This window comes from Dama dama, chromosome 19 (genome assembly GCF_033118175.1).
Source record: "Dama dama isolate Ldn47 chromosome 19, ASM3311817v1, whole genome shotgun sequence".
NCBI lineage: Eukaryota > Metazoa > Chordata > Mammalia > Artiodactyla > Cervidae > Dama > Dama dama.
In genome coordinates this window covers 73,827,425-73,852,660 of record NC_083699.1, presented here as the reverse complement: position 1 = coordinate 73,852,660, position 25,236 = coordinate 73,827,425, and the positions used below count along the sequence as shown (strand labels likewise).

Genomic DNA, 25,236 nt, shown 5'->3' with positions numbered 1-25,236 from the left:
TCCACGTGTTTGCTTCTTCGAACCGTTGCTGTCTGGGAGCCTCCTCCTATCACTGCCGTCCTCCCTGCCCCGGGTCTGGGGCTCGTGCTCTGTCCTGGTCACCCCTCCCCACGGTACGTGATCCATGATCCCACACAGAGTCTGTCTTGGCCTTGGACCCTCGAGCCAGCTCCCCGTCCTCCAACGTCTGCATTGGATGCCCTCCTCATTGGGCTTGGCTCTGGTTCTGCTCCCTGCCGGGGCCCCTTGTCACCCTTCCCTCCCCCATGATGGGGTTTTCCTCTCTTCACTGTGGTTTCCTGAGAGACCCTTAGCCCCACAGGTTCAGCTTGGGTTCCTCTTCTGCAAAGTCACTGAGCCTCTCTTGGAATGTTCGTAGTTTGCTCACCATCGTGAGCCGTGGGCTGGGCTCTGTCCTGATTCCTCTAGGACTCTGGGGGACTCTGTCCTGCCTGCTGCTCAGCGATGCCTCTTCTGAGAGTCCCTGCAGGCTGCCACCCACAGCGTCCCCAGGAGAGGGGCTGGTGTCCCCTTGGGGTGTGACTGCCCCCACCTTGCTGTGGGTTGTGGAGAAGGGTGCCTGGGAAGACCTCCTTGGAGCTTGTCATGCTGCCTCACCTCTCCCTGTCCAGTGGGCCCTGGGATCTGCGTCTGTGCTTTGATTTTGAAACTGCTGGGTCCAGGGCTGCCGCCCCCTGTCCTTCCGGTTTCACTTTTCAGGTGTCAGGTATCTGGGTTCTGACAGGACACCAGCCCTGTAAAACTTCTGGTCCTAAGCACTGCCATTGTGTGGAAAATAAGCAGTATGTGAGTGTGTTACTGTTGGATATTAATTCACAGAAATCAGAATTTTGCGGGATGGTTTTCCTTTTAACCAAAAGTTCTTTTTCAGATTGTAGTTGTTTCAGAGTTAAACTGAGGGCATAGCAGTTTTTAACATTTTTAAGTACTGCCTTTTGGAACTCTTCACTTACTGATTAAATGAAAGGGAGGGACTTGATACAGAATTTGAGATTTAACTCATTCATAGATCAGTCACACGAGTATTATTCAAGAGAGACTAAAGAAATCTGGAGAAAATATGGGCAGGATAATAAGGAATCCTTCTCTTCAAAGAGGGAAAGAATATATTTAGACAGTAGACATTAATTATAGTTTCCAAAGATTTTTAAATACCTGATATTGAAATGAGTTACGCATCTTGGTTTCGATTTTTGCTCTTCATCTGCTGAGTGGATTCATGGAGCATAAGGTCCGTTGTAAACAGAGTTACAAAGCAAGGAGAATTTGTGTCTCCCTGCTTCTCTCTGGAGGAGAGAGAGGCTGGGCTTGTTGATGTCCGGGGCAGAAGGACTACTGTCTCCAGCAGGCTGGTGTTCGGACCCCAAGTCAGGAGCAGCTTTGATTTCCAGGCTCATGTTGGCTCCCCTGTTGAGGCCATGTGAATGAGAAAAACTTCCAAAAGCCCTGGGTTGTCCTCTTTGTCTGGGTCACCTCTAAAGCTGCCTTGTCTCTGACATGGCCTGCGAGTGGCCTTGAGGTTGGAGTGGTTCTGGGGGCTCCTGGAGTGCCATGGGGCTGTGGAGGAAACCACGGCGAGGCCCCTGCCCCCAGATGGCAGTGGGCCTGCAGCGGGACCAGCCGCTCCCCTTTCCTGTGATGGCAGGGCCATGACCGGAGGGGACCCTGCCGTGTTTGGGCCCAGGGCCCTAGCCCTGCAGACCTGGGTTTTAAAATCCCAGCCTCCTTAGCAGAGTGTGTCTCAGTGGGCAGTATGCTTGGCCCTCTGCCTTTCCAACTCTCTCTCAGAGCGTTGGAGGACCTCCTCGGTGTCCCTGGTCTCAGGGACGCCGCGCACCAGGACGTGGTGGGAGCCTGCCCTGAGCGCCCGCAGCTGGGACCGGCCACGGACTTTCCATGGAGCATCCCCGCCCCAGAGCAGGAAAGCATGCTGCTGTCTCTGTTATCAGGCTCCTTTGCTCTATAAACTACAGAGTGTTGATAAATCTGCATTCACGGTGACTCATTTATTTTCAGGATACTGAAGTTTATAAAGCTACTGTAAAGGATGACCTCACCAAGTGGCAGAATGTTCTGAAAGCATATAGCTCCGTGGACTGGTTAATTGTGGTGGTTGAAAATGATGCCAAGAAAAAAAACAAAACCAACATACTTCCCCGAACTTCCATTGTGGACAAAATAAGAAATGATTTCTGTAATAAACAGAGTGACAGGTACGTGTGTGTTTGCTGTTAACCTCATTGGGCTGACGTTTAGGTGAGATAGTTTACTGGCTTCCAGGTGATCATAAGTATTTGCTCTGTGAGTGCCTGCCCTGTGCCTGACGCTTGAGCATGTGGTGGATGCAGCAGAGGAGACCAGGCCCCTCCTTAATTGTCTCCTTAATCGATTCCCTAAAAGAAAAACTGGGTAAAAGTTTTTTTGCATTTCCAGGCTACTGGTGAGTATTGCTGACTCAGGGTCACGAGTTGTCTTTGCAGCAGCGTCCCGGTGACAGGGAGGCCCCTGCCAGGAGCTCCTTGCCACGCCTATGGCGCTCCATGCCTGTGGCACTCCACGCCTGCTCTGTGGACGCCACTCTGCTCAGGTCGGCCCGCACCAGCCCAGACTTCATCAGCTGCTCTGGGTTCTCCTTTTCTGAGTTAACAACACTTGATGGGGATTTCCGAAGCTTTGTTTGTTGTTTTTATTAATGAGGAGAAGATCTGGAAATAGTAAACGTTGAAGGTCTTAACGAGAGATGGAGAGTGTAAAGGATGTATTGTCTGGTTGATAAGCACCAGCTCACTGAGGGAAAATATTGTTTCCGTGGTTGCTGTTTGTGTAGGTTTCTTTTTTCATCCACCCCTGTAGTAGAGAAGTCTGCATCTGCTCAGAAATAAACGTGGATGATTGCAGTCCTTAAGAATGCCTTAATGAGAAACTACTGAGCCAGTAGACCCTAGCAGCTCATACAGTGAACAAATACACGTTACTCCCATGGGGCAGGGGGCTTAGGAGTGAGCTGCCTGGATCCCTTTATCTTTCAGGGGAAGAAACAGTATCTAATGGGGTAGAGTAAGGGGAGTAGGGTGACTGAATTAAGGCCAGTTACCAGTTTTAAAATTTCCCTCTTGGTACTTATTACTCATCTGGTGGGCTGTCTAGACTATGGCTGTTTCACCATTTGTCCTGTGGTCGATAATCCTCAGTCCTTCCTCCAGGGGGTATGATGGGACCCAAAGGAAATGGAACTTAAAATCTGTTCATTTGCCATTTCTCCTCAAATATTTCTAGAGGAGGAATGTTCAAATTCATAGCATCAATATTTAGAAGTTGTTTCTGAGTTCAAATTTACTCATCTCTCTAGATTATATTGTTTTCAAGGATAAAGTAAGTTACCTTTTCCAGCCTGTTGGATGACCAGGTTATCTTTTCCAGATCCACTGGAAACACTTGTAACTTTCTGCCTGTGAGATTTGTACACTGTGGATACAAAGTTTTTTTGTAGTGAAATTGTATCATACCTTTGTTGTTGTTCAGTCACTCCGTCCTCTCTGAGTCTTTGCAACCCTGTGGTCTGTAGCCCACCAGGCTCCTCTGTCCCTGGGATTCTCCAGGCAAGAATACTGGAACGGGCTGCCATTTCCTTCTCCAGGGGATCTTCCTGACCCAGGGAGCGAACCTGAGTCTCTAGCATTGCAGGCGGATTCTTTACTGTAAGAGCCACCAGAGAAGTCCCATAAGTTAAGCCCATCCTTCTAAGCCTTTATTTATTGTTTATTAATGCTACTCTTGAGCTCACAGTCTGGTGGGAGAGACAGACTAACAGTGAAAAGTGTTTCCAGGGTGCACTGACTACACTGGTCATGGAGTCAGTGGGGCTGAGCTTGGAGCAACTGGGGCAGGGGCTGGGGAGAGGGTCAGTGAGGATGTGTCAGCTGAGCAGGGTTGTGTGGGGTAAGTAGGAAGGTGTTGGGTAGAAAAGCAGGAGTGCCTAAGAAGCTGAGTGGGCTTGAACTAGAGAGAATTGGAATCAGAGCTGGACAACCGGGCTAGTCCATGTTGTCACGATCCGCAGGTACCATGTTAAACATCTGCATTTTAGTCTGTCAGTCACAGGGAACCCAAAGAGGCTTTTGAGTGGGCAGGGCACCTGGGGTTTGGGAACTGAGGTGCAGTCACCTTATTTTCCAGTGCACCCTGTAGATAGGGTCTGAGTCTTATGACTCATCATAACCCCCCCATCCATCCCACAGCACCCCTCTTGTAACAGCACTGACTGCTCACATGGCCTTAGACCAGCTCACGATGAAACCATTTCTTCATCTGATGTCTCATCACCTGCCTGATGTTTTTCACCAGTTACAGAAGGAAGAAAGGAAGAGGAGGGAGGAAGCCAGTTTGCATCCCAAGCACTGGTCGCTGTTGGGCAGTGGTTCTGTGCCTGGAGCATTTTTTGCATAGTCTGTTCATGTCTTCACAGGTGTGTCGTGCTCTCCGATCCCTTGAAGGACTCCTCCCGAACTCAGGAATCCTGGAATGCCTTCCTGACCAAACTCAGGACATTACTTCTTATGTCTTTTACAAAAAACCTAGGCAAGTTTGAGGATGACATGAGAACCTTGAGGGAGAAGAGGACCGAGCCAGGCTGGAGCTTCTGTGAATATTTCATGGTGCAGGTACCTGAGTGATTACATAGAGTGAGACTGTTTCCTTCTCTTTCCCTCCCTCTTCATTCTTGTGAATAAGGCAGCTCTCTTAGGGTCATTCATATGGACATAGCTTATAAGACCAAAGGACAGTGTAGTGGCCAGCTTCATTCTCTTGGCTTATTAAGGAGGATTGGAGAGTCTCCTGAGTAATTTCTGTGTCAGCTGCCTCACTGCTTCAGAGCTTGGCATCTAGCCTTTTATGAAATGACCTTATCCTCAGAGCAGTTCTGGTTTTGTTAGTGTTTTGGGCCTCCTGGATGTCTACCATGGACCTGGCTTAGGCCGTGGAGCCCAGCACTGGTGATGACCCTGATGATAAGATGTCTACTGCCTGCCTGGCACTGTGGTTAAATTACTTGAGTCCCAAGTATGTTTCCTCCATAGTTTTATAACTTTGGGTTCCAATGAAAGATTGTCTTAATCTGGTTTCTTTACTCTGGCTTACAAAAGTGTTTAGGTTTCCAAAGATTGTGGTCTATAGTCAGTTCTCTTGTTTTTTAAGAGGAAGAGTGTGTTAAGTGAACAAAGTGATGTGAAACACAGGAGCTTGGGGGAGGAGACCCTTCTTGCACTGCAGAGGGATAAGAGTGATGCTCTTAGGGTCCTTGTTCTTTGTTCACCATGTTTTGCCTGAAAAAGCATGATTTTCATATTTTATAATATTCATATTTAAATATCACTTATATATTAATTACTGAAGAAATAATGCACCTTGAATAAATAAAAGACTTTAATTAGAAATTTTAAAGCTTGTCTCTTATTTTGATGCTTCTGTCGTGGTGATATTTGGATGATTTGGGTAACATCAGGGAATTTGAGCGTGTTCATAATTCCCTGTATGACCGACTATGACAGAACTTTCAGATTACCCTGTCTCTTTACCCTTCAATCTTATTAAACTTATTTCCTAAGAGTAGTGACAAGGAAAGAGAAGAGTCCAAATGAACACAGTGGTATTGGTTTAGAATCAGTGAACTCGTGGTTGGATAACTGGATGGCTGGATAGATAGATTCAGAAATACTGATGTATGTGTAGGTGAGGGTTAATACGTGTGCATGTAAATATTGCTTTACTGTCTCCTCTGATGGGGTCTGGAAAAAAATGACACCTCAGTAGCAGTGAGCAGACTAAGTGCTAAGATCTTGGTTTCTAAACTGCATTCTCCAATAAAAGTTGCCAGGGCTCCTTGTGGACGTGATTGGTTCCAGGGCTAATGTAGGGAAAATAGCAACATTTTGTAGAAGCAGAAAGGAAGGAGGTGCTCAAGAAAAAGGTGGAGGTCTGTCAAAGGAGCACACACACCACCTCCAGGGGCCTCCTGACACCCAAAGCAGGAGCAGTGTGTGCAGCAAAGTGAATAATGACAGGCCAGAGATTCACTCTGTGGGATAGAATTAGTATCCTTGTGTCTCCATAGATATAAATAAGTCGTTGGTTTAATAAGTAAATGAAGGAGACGATTCCGCTGTTCCACAGAGCAGAATTCTAATTAAAGAGCGTGTGTGTGGGGAGGCAAGGAAGTACCAAGGACGAGAGCCTGAGCCGTCAGGCCTGGCAGGTCACAGAGACTCCAGAAGTCATGCTGGCCTTTTCCTGCTTCTGTCTGTGCACGGTCATTAACTTGATTTTCTTTTTCTTAGCATAAACTTATTCACAATGCTACTTGCTTTTCTCTGTTGTGATCTTTCGTGGCTTCTTGTTTCAAAACATTGATTTATGATTTTGTGTTTTCTTTTATAAACGTTTTTCTGGTGACTAGGAGGAGCTTGCCTTTGTCTTTGAGATGCTGCAGCAATTTGAAGATGCCCTGGTGCAGTACGATGAACTGGACGCCTTGTTTTCTCAGTATGTTGTCAACTTTGGTGCTGGGGGTGAGTAGTGAAGTTTTAGAAATAAGTTCTTTTCTCACCATAGCTTTCCCCACTTTTAACTAGTATGGAAGCTGCTGTTATTCACCTAATGATTGAATCATCTTATGTGTTTTTTAAAAAACAGATTATGCAGGATATATTCCCATGGTTGCTATAGGGAATGAATTGAGAGTTAGGTGTTAGTCACACTTGTGGAAGAATCTTGAGGAATGAAAGTGTTGAAGGAGTTGTTTTCAGATATAAAGTGTCATTTCTACAGCTTGAGCTGTCTAGGGATGCTCCTGATTCTGTGCCTCCTTGTTAACATAGTGTGGGGACCTTTTTCTTCGGTTAAGAGGTTGTCTGTGTAATATTTGCGTGTTCACTACAGTGAGTCTTACATGACACCATTGTAAACGGTGTTCATCTTTTTAACGATGTCTTAAAGTTTTCTAAAAATATGAAATTAGCACAGTGACCCATGTACAAAGAAAAAAGTTTGTAATTGTGCTCACTGTTCTTTGCTTGGTATTTATTTTGGTAGAAATGGCGTCACATTATCATGACGTTTGTCTGTAGCTTGTTCTTACTAGCAGTCCATCGCAGGCATCTCTTTAGACTGACAGATGAGGCGCTAAGCTGTTTCTGCCAGTAGCTCCAGAGTGCTTCGCAGTGTGGATTCCTGAGACTTGATTCAGCCACCCTGGCGCTGGACATCTGGGTTGTTTCTCTCTTGCTCCCACAAGCAGTGCTATAATAGATGTCTTTATCGGGGGTTCTTTTGGGAACCTTTGTCACAGTGTCTGAAGAAAGGCGTGATTCCCAGGAGCCATTGTCGTGTCTGCTAGGAGACCTGTAGGGAGTGAGGTGCAGGGGCCTCCCCCTGGCCTGTGGGCCCCGCCCTGGTTCTCAGAGTGATGCGGCGTCACCCACTGAGGCCCACTTCAATCAGTTTTCTTGCAGTTCAGCTTTGGATCTCTTACTTTGCTGAGACACAGACAGAAACATATAACTAAAGCAATTTACTAATTAGATTTTGAAAACTTAAAGGGAATAAAATTACATTTCTTATATCTTACATGCCCATATTATACATATATATATGTGTGTGTATATATATATATATATATATATGTATGTGTCTCAAATAGCTTAAATGTTTCTTACATTATATTTCACCCAGTTTCTTTGTTCTCTCAGTTTTAAAATAAACCTGGGGCAATTTAAAATCCAAAAGTAAGCCTGGACCAGCTTTTACAGTGAAGTGATAGTGATAAGGGGGTTCATTTTTGTTCATTCAGACACATACTTCCTGAGACCCCTCTCTGTGCAGGCCCTGTTCTAAACACAGTAGGGAACACAACAGACTTCCTTCTTTGATGGAGTTTACATGAAAGGGAGACATATGGAAAAACAAGTATGTCACTTAGAGTTAGGTAACGAGGGTAGCAAGTGCAGGCTGGGCAGAAGATGCAGGAGTGGGGGAGGGTGGCAGTAGGGCTGGTTACTGTCAGAGGGGGGCCTAGGAGGCTCTCCGAGAGAGGCCTGACCAAACGTGGGGGGAGCCGGGAGAGTGCTAGGGATGGGGCCCCAGCGGGGGGATCTGCTGAGGAAAGGCCTGACAGCTGGGGGGACACCTCACTGTATGGGCAGTGAGCCGCTGACTCTCAGCTCAGTTAGTGAGGGACGCTGTTGCCGTTGCTGGCCCTGCAGCCATGAAGCAATGCCACCGTGCCAGTGTAGATGTGGACGTCCAGGGAGGTGGCTGTGCGAGAGGAAGGTAGATTAAAAAGTTTTTTTCCATTGGATTGAACGGCCCTGTTATTGTAGACTCTTGTGTTTAATTTAAAACCGTATTTGAGTCTTTGAGCTATTAGAATTGGGGAGCCTTGTTGGAAATCTTTGACAGTTAGAGGATGTCCCCTCTGCTTCCCACTACTATGTCTTCCTCGTGCTGCGGGCCCTTCCTCTGGGAGCTGGACTCAGGTGTTGACAGGGTTGAGTGGCAGACAGGCAGGAGGCTTAAATACGTCAGGAAGAGTGTGGAGATGAAATAAGATGAAGACTGTCCCGTGGCCAGGCTGCTCCCCCGCACACGGTAGGGAGGAACCCCTTAGCACGTTCCCGCCTGGGCCTCATGCCTCCTCCCGGGTGACTGATTGTGGAGCCTGAGGTGTCCCCGACCCTCAGCCCGGCGGCCCGATCACATCCTGGCTTGTTCACGACCTTCGGGGCCTGGAACAGCGTTGTGACTTGCAGCCTCTGTCCTGTCCCCCGATGCCAGGTGCCGAGTGGGTGTCCTTGTAGTCACCACCCTGTCCTATGTCCCTTGTCGGGTCCCCCACAGCCTCGAGGGGGGGCTGGTGCTTCGGGCCGCCCGTCGGTCCCCTAGGGCTCACGGTCCCGCGCAGTGAGGTAAAGGAATCTGCAGTCAGCGCCTTTCACGATGTGTGTTTGTCTAGATGGTGCGAACTGGCTGACTTTTTTCTGCCAGCCGGTGAAGAGCTGGAATGGATTGATCCTCCGAAAGCCCATAGATATGGAGAAGCGCGAATTGATACAGAGGCAAGAAGCCACCCTGTTAGATCTGCGCAGTTACCTGTTCTCTCGCCAGTGCACCCTGCTCCTCTTCCTGCAGAGGCCGTGGGAGGTGGCTCAGCGCGCCCTAGCTCTGCTGCACAGCTGTGTGCAGGAGCTGAAGCTCCTGGAAGTGAGTCGTCTCCTTTCCCTGTCACCCGCATCCCGACTGTCGGCCTAGCAACCGATTGAGTGACTGCTAGAAAGTGCACCTTCTGCCCTCAGCACAGTGCAGTGCACAGTGGCCCACAGCGAGCCTCCCAGATCAGTGTCTCAATATAAGTTTTAAGGTAACCCTGGCTTGTTCTGTGGGAGCTGGGCCTTATTGATCAACATCACTCACCTGGGGGACACCCAGAATCAGGTTTCGCAGGTAGTGTTTGTTTTCTTTCAGAGCTGTCTTTTCAGATACATGAATTTGCACATGAGCATGCTGGTAACAATGTGAGTGACACACAGCAAGCTGTGCACGTTAATCAGTAGCACACAGTTTAATGGAGGTACGGTACAAACACATGTGTGCATGCGTGTATGAAAGAACACAGTTAGCTTGAAGGTGTTGGTTTGTAGTCAAACACTTGTTTTTCTAGATTAATATCTCCCAGGGCTCTGGACTCTCTTCCTGCCTGTAGTGTTGTAAACATTGTAGTGAGGTACGGGAGCTCTAATGACTGTCCGTTCTGGGGGTTCTCACCTTTTTTGTTTTAGTGACCTCTTTACATGGAAAAATGCACATATACACACTCCAAATGTTACATACACTTTCAGAGGATTCTTAGGTACCCACCCCTACTCCCCGGTTAAGAACTGAGTGGGTGGTCTAATTCCATTTTATAAAGGAGGAAAGTGGGTGTGGAAGTGGTTAGGTGACTTACAGGTAACATAATTAACTTGTCACAGACTCAGATCCTCCCGGCAGGCTGCAGTCCTCTCTGTTGGGCTCCACACCAGGGCTCTGGGGGCACAGTTAATGAAGACCCAGGGCACTGGTGGTAAGGGTAGTTTCCATATCATAGTCATTTCTGTTTTATGTTCCCTAAAAAACTAAATAACAGACTCAATAAGATTATTTTGCTAATTTCTAAAGAAGAGATGCCTAGCCTAGCTGAGCCACAAACTTGAGAATTTAGAACTTTTTATCAAATTATTTTTCTTCTTTGCACATCTAATCAAGCACATGAGTAAAAAGAACACTTTCCACCTTGAGGTGATGTTCTTGTGGCCACCTGTCACCGAGTGGGTTGAGATAATCTTCTTTGGCTATTCCACTCTAACTGTACAGACTCTGGGGCTGAGGGGATTGCTTCATTAATGGGAGCCACAAACTTGAGAATTTAGAACTTTTTATCAAATTATTTTTCTTCTTTGCACATCTAATCAAGCACATGAGTAAAAAGAACACTTTCCACCTTGAGGTGATGTTCTTGTGGCCACCTGTCACCGAGTGGGTTGAGATAATCTTCTTTGGCTATTCCACTCTAACTGTACAGACTCTGGGGCTGAGGGGATTGCTTCATTAATGGGACAGGGCCGCCTGTGTTCATGGGGCCTAGAGATTTACTAACTGAGAGATTTTCTCTTGTTAGTGGATCACGGGAAAACATGGGAGTGTATTAAGAGCCCAGGCAGTTCAGCCTTTGCACTTTCAAATTGGGGTCACCCAGGAGGGCGGTTTAGGCCTCAGTGATGGTGTTCTCACTGGAGAGGGCATGTGGGGCGTCAAGCAGAGAACTCCTCTTTCTACTTTCTCATCTGAGATTCTCTCTCTAGGTTGTTGGGAGTTGGGGGTGGTCCTTATAACTTAAGGTAGTTTTGCGGTTGGCAATAAAGCGGATAAGTTTATTCTTAGAATTTCTTTAAATTTTTATGGAGACAATCAAAATTATTTATTTTTTTCTGCATATTTGATTCCACTCTCAAAACTAGAACTCATTTCCTGTGTCTGCTAGCTTTCTTTCTGGTGATTGTTGTTGACAGTCATGTCCATGGCCAGAGGCCAGTGTAGAGCCTTGGGTTCCCCCAAACAGAGCTGGGCAGAGCCGCAGCTGCAGAGCCAGTCCTCAGGCAGCTTGCAGGTTGGGCCAGTATGTGGTGCTGGGTTAGGTTTGGTCATTTATCCTTTTTAAGCCAAAAGCATATGTATTGCAACCACTTTGTACATTTCTTATTGTGATGTTTCTTTTGCAGAAAACGCCTGTGTTTGCTCTTTATGGTTTGTAAAGCAGGTCCTGGTGACTTCCTTGTTGGTGCATCAGTTGATTTATAGTATCTTCCTTCTCTGAGAGTAGGAGACACTGAGGTGGCCACATGCCACCTCCGTGCTGCGGCCTGGGGTCATCACTCCCAGCGGTGCTTGCTGAGGCCAGGGGCCAGCTCCCGGCTTGGCAATGTGTGAACGTGGAAAGGGTACCTGCCCACACCGCTGCTGGAGTCAGGAGTAATAGCCCTAAAGTTGCATCAGGTCTGTGGGAGCTCAGATGACTCCATCAACAAAGAACATCTCTTTGTTGTCTACAACATTTAAACCACCCCCACCCGTTTACCAAAAGTCTAGTGTATTCCCTGCGTAAATTTGGAAAACACAGACAGAGCTGCAGAAGAAAGCGTCATTGCTTTTTCTAAAGTAAGAGATTCTCTTTTTGGTCTGTTGCCTTTCTGTGTGTAGAAGGACTGTTTGGACTTTGGGATTGTTCAGCAGTGTCTGCCGTTGCAGGAGTGTATATCCTTGTCCGTCACCCTTACTCAGTGCATTCACACGTAGGATGGCTAGTTCAAGGCTGCACTTGTCTTTAACACTTTCAGTGTACATCATCATATTGCCTTCTAGTAAGATCATCCCATTTTTAGTTACACTAGTAATACTCTTCTCCTGCATCTTTGGTAAGAAAAAAAGTAATATGTGTATATATTTTCATCTTTACCAGATTGGTAAGTGAGAACTATTTAAGGAAGATATCTTCTAGAATGTCGTTTTATGTTTGTTACAATGACTACCCAAAGGATTTCTGTGTTAATGCGTTTTTCTCAGTATCGGCTTGTCTTTTATCAGCATAGGTTCTGATTATGTTCACAGACAGGGCTGGCCAAGAGGATCAGGACTCTTCAGGACCTAGAGACTGGCCAGCGCTGTGTGTGAGATGCCCACGCCTTGCTGGTATGTGAGCAGGGCTGTGTGTGGGAGAAGCTGCAGGCTAACCAGGGTGGAGAAGGCCCACCATCCAGGCCTGCCAGCTGGCATTGGCATTCCTGGGTTCAGGCCCCACGGAGGACAGAGCAGAAGCTTTACTGAGGAGCGACCCTCAGGGTCATCGAGTACTTGCTCATCATGTGACCTTGAGCCCTGAGGGAGGACCTGAACTGTGAGAGGAGTGGGAGTGGATGGAGCAGGAGACACCCAGGGAAGGTGTTGATATCGATAAGAGCCAGTGAGCCTCAGGAAGAGGGAAAGAGGGTTAGAGAAGGAACTTCCCAGCACCATTCAGAAAGCAGCTGACTACACACAGTGGTGAGGGGAGAGAGGACCCACAGATGAAGAAATGAGTCCTGCTTGACCTCAAGAAACCCACAGTTTGTGCACAGAGCCAGCTGTGTGAGTGGGCTGTCAGAGCCCAGAGCTGCCGGGCCATCAGAGCAAGCTATTTCCGGGTGGGGTGGGTGGGTGGGGGTGATATCGAAGAGAGAGGGGCAGCTTGCATGGGTTCATGGACACTGCCTGATGTGTCCGGGGGTCTTGTGTAAGCTGGATTTTAAAGTTTCATCCATTTAGCAGTTACTCATTGAACACCTGTTTTGTGCGAACCAAGCACTCTAGGAGCTGTGTTTTTAGCAGCGAGCACGACAGACCAACATCACCCCTCCTCACCCCGTGAGCTGAGTCAGGACCGATCAGGTGGACATGGCTTGGGTGGCGGGCAGAGAGAGTGAGTTTCAGGCAGAGAACTCACTGTTGAGAAAGAACTCTCGAGGAGCTTAGTCTTGGTAGAACTTAGGGCTGAGGCAGGGCATGGAGGTGAGGCTCCAGAGTTCTTGGAAGCCAGGTTTGAAAGTGTACATCACCTTGAGAGTTGACTTTTATTCTACAGCTAGTGGGGAGCCACCCTTGGGTTGAAAGCTGAGGTGCTGTGAGAGGTGAGGGCAGAGAGAGACTCCTGATTAGAGGGAGACGTGGAGAAGAGTTGGAGACTCGGCTGAGACCTGGGGAGAAACGTGAGGTCGGAGCAAAGGCGCTGGGGTAAACTTTGAATAAATGGAATATAAATGGACTCAGTGAATAAATGGGTCTGAGTCAACTGAATCTTATACCATCCACAAATAATTATTATTTTATGAAAGAAAAAATTATCTTCTGGAAGATAATATGGGAGAATATCTTTATGACCTTGAGATTAGCAAATGTTTCTTAAACTGGACAGAAAGGCTTTGGCCAGGAGGGAAGAGTGTGGAAAACGGGCAGCCTGGAAATCAGGGCCTCTCGTCATCAATCAGCACCACGGAGGGGGGTGACAGGGCAGCCAGGAGGGGACAAAGGTCCATAGGCTGTATAGTCAAGAAGGACTCTTACCCAGAGTATGGGAAGAACCCCTACAAATCAGCTTCAGAGACTGAAAAATCAATAGAAAATAGGCAGTTGGCTAGTAAGCAGATGAAAAGGTGCTCAGCCTCATTCATTATAGAGAAATGCAAACTAAAATAACAGTGAAATCTACCTCCCCCACCTCCCCCCACCCCCCACCCCAAGTGGCTAAAGTGGAAGGCCTTGATAAGTGTTGATGAGAACAGGGAGCACCTGGAGTTCTTTCCTTGACAAGGGAGAGTAGGAATGGGCACCCATCTTAGGAAAGCTGTTTGGCAGCCTCTGCTGGAGCCAAACCTGTGCTGCCCCTGAGCCAGTGATTTGTCCCCGCTCTGTCCAGGACGCAGTGCAGGGACACTCGTGGTGGCCTTACTGTAACTGCCAGACTCTGGAAATAACCCAAATGTCCATCCTGTACGAGGGAAGCGGTCACTGCCATCTGTGCGGACAGCAGACGGGGGTGTGGCGGCAGAAATCAACGAACTTGGAGTGGATGAGGCTATGAATGCAGAGTCTGGCTGGAGGAGTCAGACACAAGACATGCCTGCATGTTGATTTTGTGTGCACGAGTTCACGAGGAGGCACCAGTGGCGTGTTGGGAGGTGTGTGGCGGGCATGGCCCCGTTGTGGTCCATATAGGACACTGGGGTTTTCAGCATTTGCATTGTTTTAAAACATAGGTTTAGAAAAAACAAAAGAATGTCTTTAATTTTATACTTGGAAAATGGTCAGACAGCTCTTGCCATGACCAATAATACTGATATCAGAAAAGGAGAGGCTTGAAGAAAAGCTAAAGAATGTTTATGAAGAAATTAGTTTTAAAAAATCTGTTGTTCACAAAGGAGTTTACCCAGAGGGCCCCGAAGTCTATGGAAAGGCTCTCTGTGTCTTTCTCGTTAGGGTGCGTGAGGTGTCCAGATGCCGAGAGTGCCGCTGGGTTCCAGGTGGACTGGCAGAGCCTTGAGCTTGCCTAAGGTTTGTCCCTTGTGGGAGGCAGGCTTGCTCTTTGTCAGGTGTGATTGACGTGGGGCAATGGGGTGGGTGGCAGTCAGAAAAACTCAGCCTTCCACTGTCTAAAGATATGTGGCTTTCAGGTGAGACCTCTGTGGGCTATTGGTACCTCTCAGCCTTGCCCCCTGTGGAGTGCCACAGTTCGACTGGGGGGAGGCATGTGCTCTGGACAGGGTCCCTGAGCTGCATCCCACCAGCCAGCTCTCCGCATCCCTTTGAGGTTGGTCCTTTGTCTGGACAAGAGAGTCATACCACTTTATCACCTTATGAAAGTTGCTTCTGATCATGTCATTATTTTCTGTACTGATTTTTCATTTAAAGGACCTAAGTAGTTTGTCTCATTTTTCAAAGACTGGGCAATTTAGCATGTATGGGAGCGTTTAATGGCATTCTCTGGGTCTTTCCGGTTGGTGCCAGGTCCTTCTGTTTGTGCTCAGGGTGTGTTGAAGAAGTCTTTCTTACAGGACTTGGTCTCGTCAGCTTGTGCAGCTCCTCCCCTGTCAACTGATGTGGGGTCACTTCTTAGTCCCCGTTGTGACTAGGACCAGCTGGCGGGTCTCACTGGAGCTGGGGCCCCAGCTGTGAGACGGCCCATGACGTCAGTGCCCCCGAAAAGGCAGTCTGCGCTGCCAGCTGTGGGCGTGGATGTGCTGTCAATTGTGAGACATTCCTCTTTCAGAGACCCTGAAGTGTAGACGAAAGTCCACCGTGGAACCGATCACATACAGTAGATACTTCTGAATATCTGACAGTATAGTGTTTATTATATCCCCAAGCAACAGGAGTCCATTTTTACAAACATAATTGCACCTAAAAAATCAATAGCAGTTCCCAAATACCATCAAATATCTACTTAATACTTAGATTGCTATGTTGATACCTGATCTGAAATGTGTTCCAGTGGTCATCTGAGGTCTTAGCTTCCCACCTTCAGAATGTGTGCTCTTTAAACTGAGAGGTGACCAGTTTCCAAACCTTGAGTAAGTGCTGACAGTCGGCCTTCTTGTAGGCATCTTTAATAAGCTTTTGAGTACACTGCTGAGATCACACCCCTGCCAAGGCCCTCCGTCTCATCGGGAGTGTGAGCCACTGAGTGCCTCTGGGCACAGGTGGCCCTTCCTCCTGTAGCTGAGCTGCTGCCCTTGTTGTTACGCCCCTTTCTCTTCCCTGTGGTTGTGCAGAGTCTGGGTGGCTGCCGGGAGGGGCTTCCCCAAGTGCCCTCCTCACCGCCTGCGCCTGTGCCCCACAGGTCTCCGTGCCGCCCGGTGCCCTGGACTGCTGGGTGTTCCTGAGCTGCCTGGAGGTGCTGCAGAGGATAGAAGGGTGCTGTGACCGGGCACAGATAGACTCGAACATTGCCCACACCGTGGGCTTGTGGAGCTACGCCACGGAGAAGGTAGCTGCCGAGTGCGGAGGGAGCCTGTCTGGGCTGTGCCCCCGGGGCGGGATGGAGTTCGCTGTTGGGGAAGTGCTGCACACGCGGTCCCTCCTTGGGGGGCTCTGGCGCCTGAGGAGCGTCCGGTAGCAACATGGACGCGGTGGGTCCCTGCCAGTGTCTCTGACTCCAGTGGACGTCAGACACTTGCTGCGCTCGTACTAAAGATGGACTTCTGCCCCAGGAATGAGGGTGCTGGAGACAAAGCAGGGTGAGCGTGAAGCCTGTGCAGAAATCAGGTGAGGACAGTGGTCCTGTGTGGGCAGCAGGAAAGCCTGGTGGCAGTGCAGACAGAGTGGGAGACCTTGCTGGCTTGTGAGTGACCAGAGTCAGAGGCACTCCCAGGATGATCACGTAGAAGGTTTGAGTTTGAAAGGATCATAGCAAGATGTATTTTTATATCCAGACAAGAATCTTTTGGGTAGGAAAGCTAAATTTTTTGCATTTAGATGGATGTTAACTTTAAATTTGTAAATTCTCTACTGGTTCTTATAGCAGATTAATTGAAATTTGGGGGTCTATCTCAACAGCTGAAGTCCCTGGGCTATCTGTGTGGACTTGTGTCAGAAAAGGGACCTGACTCAGAGGACCTCAACAGGACTGTGGATCTTTTGGCAGGTTTGGGAGCCGAGCGGCCTGAGACAGGTACTTTTTGAAATGTTCCCCAAATCACCGAGAACGTGGGCTGTGCTTGGCATGTATAATTCAGATTCTGACAATATAACTACTCACCATTTGGGAAATTACACTCATTATCAGCTGACCAGATTAAGACATGGGATATTTTACCCTTTAATCACATAAAGAGATGTCAGAAATAGTTTAAGAAAGTATAAGGGTTCTTAAAACTGTGTCTGAGTTTCTGGCAGGCTTACATTGAGCTGGTCAGGACTTTGTACAGCCCTCATGAAGTTTAAATGCACCAATCTCCCCCAGTTACAGGTGATTTATTTTTCTGATAATATGGCCAGATACGTCCTTTTATTGAGTAAATTGCTTCTAGGTGATAGAGCACTTTGAAAGGAGCATTACTGATTCTGTCAGCATAATGATAAGTGTGAGTTAGCAGGGCTATTGCTGACTAAATCACACCTAGTGACCTGAGAGGACTCCTGCTGGCTCGGATCAGTTCATCAGGGAAAGTGTGTGATGTATGTGTTGCTCTGTTTCAACCTGAGAGCACTTCACAGCATTCTGAAAGTAATTCAGTTTATTGTAGGATTTGTAATACATGCTTAAAGACTTCTAGCCTCAGTTAAAGATAAAAGCATTGCACAAAGTGTTTAGATCATATCATGAGTATGTTAACTGGACAAGAATGTGAGTAGTAGTGTGGTTTCAGCTGACATGGGTGTGTTGGTAGTTTCCACAAGCATCAGACAAAGTCCTGTACCTGTGACATTTGTGGCTGAACATAAAGTCATGACTGGATGTAATGAAGATGAAAAAGGACTCTTATTTCTTTCTGTTTAAGCCAACACAGCTCAGAGTCCTTATAAGAAACTCAAAGAAGCATTATCATCAGTAGAAGCTTTTGAAAAGCACTACTTAGTAAGTATTTCAAGTGTTGCCTGTCCACTGGTGGCAGAAAGCCTGTCTCTGTGAGATTTTGCTGCATTTGTAGCATTTGGGATTGGGAGTGAGCTGGTGTCTGGGACCTCCTTGCTGGGCTAAGTTCCCTCAGTCCTAGGGAGTTGTGGATGCACCTGAAGTAGTTGGTGCGTCGGTATCCACAGTGCCATAACTAGGTGTAAAAGCATCCTTGGATATTTATCGTTCTTTTCCCCATGGGATTGCTCCTTCAGTGGAGCAGAAATTGTAAGAAAGGCTAGTGAATGATTTTCTGTATACAGAGGAACAGTTTGAACCTGAACAGGGCTTATTGTACCTGATTTTAAAGGACTTAAACTTGGGCAGTCTTAGAAAGCAGTGCAGTAGAAGTTCAGTGGACCACCTGTGTTCCCAAGGCACAGTTAATTGAAGAGCATCTGACAGTTGTCTCTGTTACTCAGAGAGTGAAAAAACACTAAAAATGTTACCTGCATGTGGAAAATACACCGAAAAAAATTATTCTATCCCTGCTGAGTTCATGTTTCTTTCCTTATAGTTTATATACAAGTTGATGACTTTGTATAAATCACTGTTTTGTAAAAACTCAAATAACACAGAAAGATCCTGAGTAAAAAATTGTTATATTAATAAGGAAGTCTTTTGCTTCAGCTTTGGGTAAATGAATGTCGGGTCTGTGTAGCATTAAATTTGAAGTACAGAATTACTTGGTCTTTGCTTTTCCACAGGACTTGTCTCATGCCACCATCGAAATGTTCACGAGTATCGGGAGGATTCGATCTGCTAAGCTTGTTGGAAAGGATCTGGCAGAGTTTTACATGTAATTGATTTTGAACTTTTCTCTGAATTTCAGACATCTCCTGTGTGTAGTAAGAGGTTTGTTATGTAGGAGTTAATATGAAGTGTACCTAACTTGGTAGAATGAAAATGTAAATTGTTAACCAACCATCATCATTTTTTTAGAAGATTCCTTCTGAATACCAGAGTTTAGTTTATTAACCATAGTATTTGTTACTGATCTTTGTGTTTCTTTAATCAACTTAGTGAACTTTTACATAAATGTTACACATATGTAGATAATGTGTGCCCTGTTTTATGCAGTATATGGTGTGTGTTCTACATCATTTTCTCTGGGTGCTCGTAAGTGTCCCTTCGAGGTCAGTGACGTGGAGTACGTGCATGTATCACCTCCAGGAGAGAGGGCTGAGCTGTGAGTGCCTGAGAGCCGGAGTGTACAGAAACGGTGAACGTTTCTCATCTGGCTCCAGCTTCCGAGTTGGATTCCAGAGAAAAGACTCAAAATGTGGTGTATTTCATATGTATTTGGTAAATAGCCTGTCAAAGAGAAGAACCCTGGCTGGCAATGCAGCTGCTAATTCAAAGCACTGGAAAAGATACAAGTTATGAGGGAAAAGATGGTTGTTCCCTCAAAAGAAATATGTGTTTGAAGTGGTATCTGGATATATACAGTTTGTAATTTTATTAGATGAAACAGGAAAGAATAATTTATTGTAACTGGTTGAGTAGGCAGGGAAGGGATTAGTAGATCATCTAAGTGAACATCCTGATGTTTTAGGTGTGGTTGGAGCAGCCAGCAGTCACAGAGCCGAGGTGGGGTCTCTTGAATCTCCATCTGGTGTACTGAGGACTGAGTTATTATTGGTTAGTGAAATAGGGAAGCCATGCCCTCAGATGCTATGAGCTCAGCCCCCTGAGGCTGGCACTGCGGTGGGGTGACGCTGGCCTGCTAACGGGAGACTTGGGTCCTGGTTCTGGTGTCACCATGGACTAGCCAGCCGGGTGACCTTCGGCCTGCGTCTCTGGGGGCTGGGTGGCAATGGTCTCCCATCCTGCACTACAGTGTATAAATCATTGGCTGGAGATACTAACTGAAGAAGTGTGGAAAGTTCTGGCCCCTTTAAATGACAGGATGAGAGAGGACCAGAAAAGTCTGGAAAAACTGGCACATGTAATTTGATAGGCTTGAAATTGAGAATTTGGGAACTCTCACTGTTTCAGAGTAAGGTCCTGAGGACTAAGATGTTCTCTCAAGATGCCAGGAGAGCAGATGCTTGTTCATTGTTGGCCTTTATCCTGCAAGATCAGCAGTCCCAAGCCCTCTGGGAAAGGCCAGGGCATCCGTGTTGTCAGTGAAGCTTGGGCAAGCTTCGTTAATCGTATTTTAAACTTTGGTTTGTTCTGAATATCTTGAAGGTTTAAATTGGGCCTGGGAAGATTTTCTTTTATGTGATATGTGTTGCTATTTAAATCCTTCATAGTTCTCTGTAAATCTTTGAAACCTGCTCAGTGCATTGGCCTGAGTTTTGGAGTTGGCCCAAGCTCCCATTGGTTGGTCCATGGAAACCACTCTGTTTTGGTGTGTCTTCAGGAGCCAGGGTGGGTCCAAGCCCAGGTTTTTAGCTTCCTCCATACCTGCTTCTGTGCCAGTGGGGGCAGATCCTTCCCCTTCCTTCACACTTGGCGGCCTTGCAGCAGCTTGAAGTCATAAGTGATGCCCTCACACTCTTATCCAGAGACTGAACTCTGAAGGCCCTTCAGCTAGTGTAGGATGCTGGACAAACAGCGTGTGTGGGGTTACCAGCCTGGCACGTTTCTTGGGTCCGGTTATGTGTTCCTGATTGTGTGTTCTTTCTCACCTCGGGGGCTGGGCGGGGGGCAGTGGTCAGAGGAGGACTCTGGATGGCACCAGTGTCATGGTGTCGCCGAGATCACCAAGGGTGGGGAGCAAGCCATGAAAGGTCTGAGTTTGTTGATTATCGTGACCCATTATGAAAGCTTCTGTTTGTTGATTTGCAAGGAGGAAGAAGTCTCCTCAGAAGGCAGAGATGTATCTTCAGGGAGCCTTGAAAAATTACCTGGCTGAGGGCTGGGCACTGCCAATCACACACACAAGGAAGCAGCTCGCCGAATGTCAAAAACGCCTTGGACAGATTGAGAAGTATCCTTTTAAGTCGAGTACATTTGTGAAATAGGAAAATTGCTGTCTGTTTGTATAGCAGCAGTGCCCACAGTCGCATGTCCATAGGTGCCTGGAAATTAGGAGAGGGAAGCCTGCCTTGACATGTGCCCCTGTTGGGTAGAAGCTAGTCAGGTGTCTGCCTGCCTGACTTCTGCGTGAGTCCCTAGGACCCTGGAGGAAGGGGCGCACCAGCCATCTGCACCCCCTGGGACTGGGGCTATGTGTGTGGCGCCCCGCCGCCCCCCCCACGTGGTCCTCTTCGGCCCCTTGACTCTACACTCAGCTACCTTCAGACCAGCAGCCTCCTGGCCAGTGACCAGCACCTGACCACGGATGAGCGGGAGTACTTCTGCAGAGAGATCCTCAGCTTCGCCAGCCAGCAGAGGGACAGCCCAGGTGAGGCTCATTTCTGAAACTTTGTTACAGGAACATCCCTGGTGGGCCAGTGGTTAAGACTTCACCTGCTAGTGCAGGGGCTTGAGGTTCGGTCTTGATATGGGAAATAAGATCTCATGTGGCCCTGGGCCAGAAAACCCAAACCTTAAAACAGAAGCAATGCTGTGACAGATTCAATAAAGATTTAAAAAACTTTATTATGAAAAATGTCAGATGCCCTAGAAAAGCAATAAGAATAACACTGTATATACCAGGTGATGTATACTGACCACCTAGATTCCGAAGTTGCTAGCATTTTGTGTAGCACCCGTGTGTCTATATCTTCCTACTTTTTTCTTTTTGCTGAACTTCAGAGCCTCTCCAGACCACAAGGACCACTCCACTTTGGGACAGTGTAGCATCTTCTGAAAACAAGAGTGGTCCCCTAAACTCCCTGCCCACAGAAGGCCAGTGTTCTGGCTCGGGCTTCCGACTTAGCCCTCTTCAGGTCTACCTCATTGTCTCAAACAGGGTTTTTACAATTATTTTATATTAGAAGTCACTGGCCTATAGTAGTCCAATCAGGGATCACATATTGCATTTGATTGTTACATCTCAATTCTCCTTGACCATCTTCCCATCTTTTTTTTCCAGACACCGACCTTTTAAAATATCACAGTTTTACTGAGATAGAATTCACATATCATGTCATCCCCCATTTGCAGTGTGTAACCTAGTGGTTTTTAGTCTAGTCACAGGTATGTGCGTCCGTCACCACCGTAAAGTTTAGAACACTTTTACCCCTCAAAAGCAGCCCGCCCCATACTCATTTCCTCCCAACCTTCTCACACCCCCACCCCGCCAGGTTCCTGGGAGTCACTAGCCTGCCTTCTGTCTTTGAGGATACATGGTACGGGTATTTCACGTAAATGGAATCATACAGTGTGTGGTTTTTTGTGACCAGCTTATTTCACACAGCACATTTTCAGGATCTGCCTGTGTTGTAGTGTGTGTCAGTGTCTCATTCCCTTCAGTGGCTGAATAACACTCCGTTGGTTGGAGGGACCGCACTCATCCCCTCAGCAGTTGTGGGTTGTGAGACACTGACTCTTGGAAGTCACCGAGCCAGGTGTCTCATAGACCATCTGACCTTCTGAAATGTGTTTCCTGTGGGCGTGTAGATCTGACAGACTTTGCTTCTGAGTGTTTTAGCGAATATACTTGATACACGTCGCTGTGTGGTGAGATTAGGTTCATGGTGACATTCAGCTTCTCACGTTCAGTTCATCAGGAGGAGGGTTTATGTTAAACAGTCACTGTCTCCATCAGCTCGGCGGCCATGACAGAATGCCACAGACTGAGTGAGTGCCTTCTGGAGGCTGACCGCTGAGGGCCACACGCCCTCAGGGCTGGTTCCTGGTGAGGCCTCCTCTCCTCCTGACTTCTCCTTTCATGACCAGGGGTGCAGGAGGGGAGACGAGCCAGGAGAGAGATGGATAGATTCAGAGACAGACAGGGCTCTCTGGTGCATCCTTCTGTAAGGGCCTGACGGTCCCTGACCTCACCCAACCCTAATTAACTTCCCCCGGGGAGCCACTTCCAGTCACCATCGCTCTGTGGGGTAGGGCTTCAGCCGGAGAGCTGGGGGGGTCACATGCTGGCCACAGCCGTTGCTGACTGCTGGGAAGTCAGTGTGCCCAGAGGTCTTGGCCTCCGATCGACGTGGTCCGTGACTGCTGGGTGCGCCCCTCACACGCAGCCATCTGGAGGGGCTCTCAGGGCCAGCGTGGCATTGGCCTGTGCATTAGGTTCTTCAGAGTGCCCAAACTGGCATCACAGGGCTGTGTGCTGTGTCTGCTGTGTGTGAGACCATGGACTTCCACCTTTCCCCCGTTCCGTGGCCTCTCCGTGAAGAAACTCTCCTGTGCCCGTCCCTGCTTTCTTGTGATTTTATACCATCGCGCTCAGCACAGCCTTCGGTTACTGGGTGTTTATAAACACCTCCTGGTCAGTCCAGCGGCCTGGTGGGTTCTCTCGACACAGTGCTGGTGGAGGGTGCAGTGGATTTGCCCCTTTGGTGCCCGAGGGCTGGGACTCCCTGCCATCCCGATTCGCCACATCCTTGACTTAGCTCCCAGAGTGGCACACACCAGGGCTTACTTATTTCCAGATGTAGGGGGAACTCAGGCGTCTTCACTAGAGAACTTTTTGTGTGGGTGGGAGGGTGGTGGACTTTCTGAAACAGCTCTAGGACTTGGACTTTACAAATCTCATTTTGAAATTGAGGAGTTAGTTGACCTGTATTTTTCTTGGGTTTGCCAAAGTGGGAGTTAGAGACCTTAAGTTTCTTCAGGTTTTATGATTTCCAGGAGGTATCCGGGCGTGTGTTCCTGTTCTTCTTTTGACAGAGTAACTCGTTTTGGTGTGTGAAGCTGGTGTGGGGTCGGGAGGGTCCAAACTGTCTCTGTCACACGTCACTGCTTCTGGCCGGCGTGACAGTGACTGTGTCCTGCCGTCTCTGAGCCTCTGACAGTGTGACTGGGGAGTGAAACGTGTACTGTGCGTCCACAGGTCACAGGGTCGCCCTCCCTATGCACTCCTTCGCACAGCTGTGCGATCTCCGCTTCACCCCTGCCAACGCCGTGGTCCACGTGGGTGGCGTCCTGTCTGTGGAGGTAACCGTGTGCAGTCAGATGCCCGTGCCCATCCCCGTGGAGCAGATCGCCATCCACGTCCACTTCAGCATCGAGAAGAACAATTACCGGAAGACCGCCGAGTGGCTCACCAAGCACAAGATGGCCAATGGAGTTGTCAGCTTCCCGGCGGAGGCCTCACCCTTTCCCACATCCCAGAGTAGCCTCCCCGCGCTGGAGCTCTACGAGATGTTTGAGAGGAGTCCTTCCGACAACTCCCTGAACACCACAGGGATCATATGCAAGAACGTCCACATGCTCCTGCGGAGGCAGGAGAGCGGCACGTCCCTGGAGGCGTCCTCGGGCCTGGCTCTAGAGGACGGGGCCCATGTGCTGAGGTGTGCCGGCGTGACCCTGCAGCCGGGGCCCAATACCATCGTGTTCAGGACGCAGGTATGTGCTGAGCAGCAGCTGGCTTTGGGACGGTCAGAACGGTGGTGCTTGCAGGCACCGTCTGGAGAAGCTGAGTGTCCGGTGGTAGCCTCTGCTCCATTAGCCTGGCTCTGGTTTATCCTTACAGAAAAATAGACTGGTGTTTTGAAAAAAATCTTCTATACTTGCATAGTTGTAAGGCAGTCAGTAAGTTGTGCATAAAGTTCTTAATGTAGATAATTATTTGCATTCTCACTGGTTTTAGATTTTTTCGCTTTGTGTTAAAATGCATCCTCATTTGTTAAAAAGAGGATGTTTCAAAGAGTCAGCACTTTCACGTGAAACTTTCTTTTCCTTTTGTGGCTGCTCAGATGGATGTCAGAGCAGCCCACTCGATCCGGATCTTCCCCCCCACCCCCCAGTGCAGCGTGTTCTGTTAGTTCCTCTGAGCCTGCACAGAGGCTAGGTTGGTGGAACGTACCACTATTCGCCATGTGTGTTTTCAGTCTAGTCCTGGAGCAGGTCTTAAATTTCACGCTCCCTGTCTCCATTGAATACCTTTTCCAGAAGAGAATGCCACAGATAAAGTTAAATTGAGAAAGCACTGTTAGAAGCGTCAAGTCAAACTTAAGCATCAGTTACTCACCCAGACCTCACTAAGAGATTCTGAGGGATCTTTTGAAGAGCCCGAATGTAGACGTGTTAGCACAGAGCAGCAGGATAAAGGGTGAGAACAGCAGTCCCTTCGGAGGCTATGGCTCAGCCTTCCCTTGAGAAGCTCGTTGTCACAGGTGGGGACGATGGTGCCAACGCGTGTCTCGCCCATAGGCCAGGGAGCCGGGAACGTACACGCTGCGGCAGTTGTGCGCCTCGCTGGGCCCTGTGTGGTTTGTGCTTCCTCACATCTACCCGCTGGTGCAGTACGATGTGTACTCACAGGAGCCACAGCTGCTTGTGGAGCCACTGGCCGGTAAGGGGGCCGGGGTGGGCGGGGCGCTGTGCAGGTGTCTGAGGGCCGGGGTGGGCGGGGCGCTGTGCAGGTGTCTGAGGATGGGGTGGGCGGGGCGCTGTGCAGGTGTCTGAGG

The 25,236-nt window shown here is 48.2% G+C and overlaps 1 protein-coding gene across 2 annotated transcripts in view; it reads left to right on the top strand.

The window, feature by feature from the left end:
* The window catches only part of TRAPPC10 (trafficking protein particle complex subunit 10), an 84,255-nt gene that overhangs the window by 37,687 nt on the left and 21,332 nt on the right, over nt 1-25,236 (top strand). For both annotated transcript variants that reach the window (XM_061167476.1, XM_061167477.1), the window contains exons 4-15: nt 2,038-2,234; nt 4,487-4,682; nt 6,476-6,587; nt 9,029-9,276; nt 15,977-16,123; nt 16,693-16,807; nt 17,637-17,713; nt 18,460-18,551; nt 20,550-20,690; nt 20,995-21,107; nt 23,658-24,172; nt 24,980-25,121. In XM_061167476.1, coding sequence (XP_061023459.1) covers nt 2,038-2,234; nt 4,487-4,682; nt 6,476-6,587; nt 9,029-9,276; nt 15,977-16,123; nt 16,693-16,807; nt 17,637-17,713; nt 18,460-18,551; nt 20,550-20,690; nt 20,995-21,107; nt 23,658-24,172; nt 24,980-25,121 — 2,095 coding nt within the window. The remainder of the gene's footprint in view (nt 1-2,037; nt 2,235-4,486; nt 4,683-6,475; nt 6,588-9,028; nt 9,277-15,976; nt 16,124-16,692; nt 16,808-17,636; nt 17,714-18,459; nt 18,552-20,549; nt 20,691-20,994; nt 21,108-23,657; nt 24,173-24,979; nt 25,122-25,236) is intronic.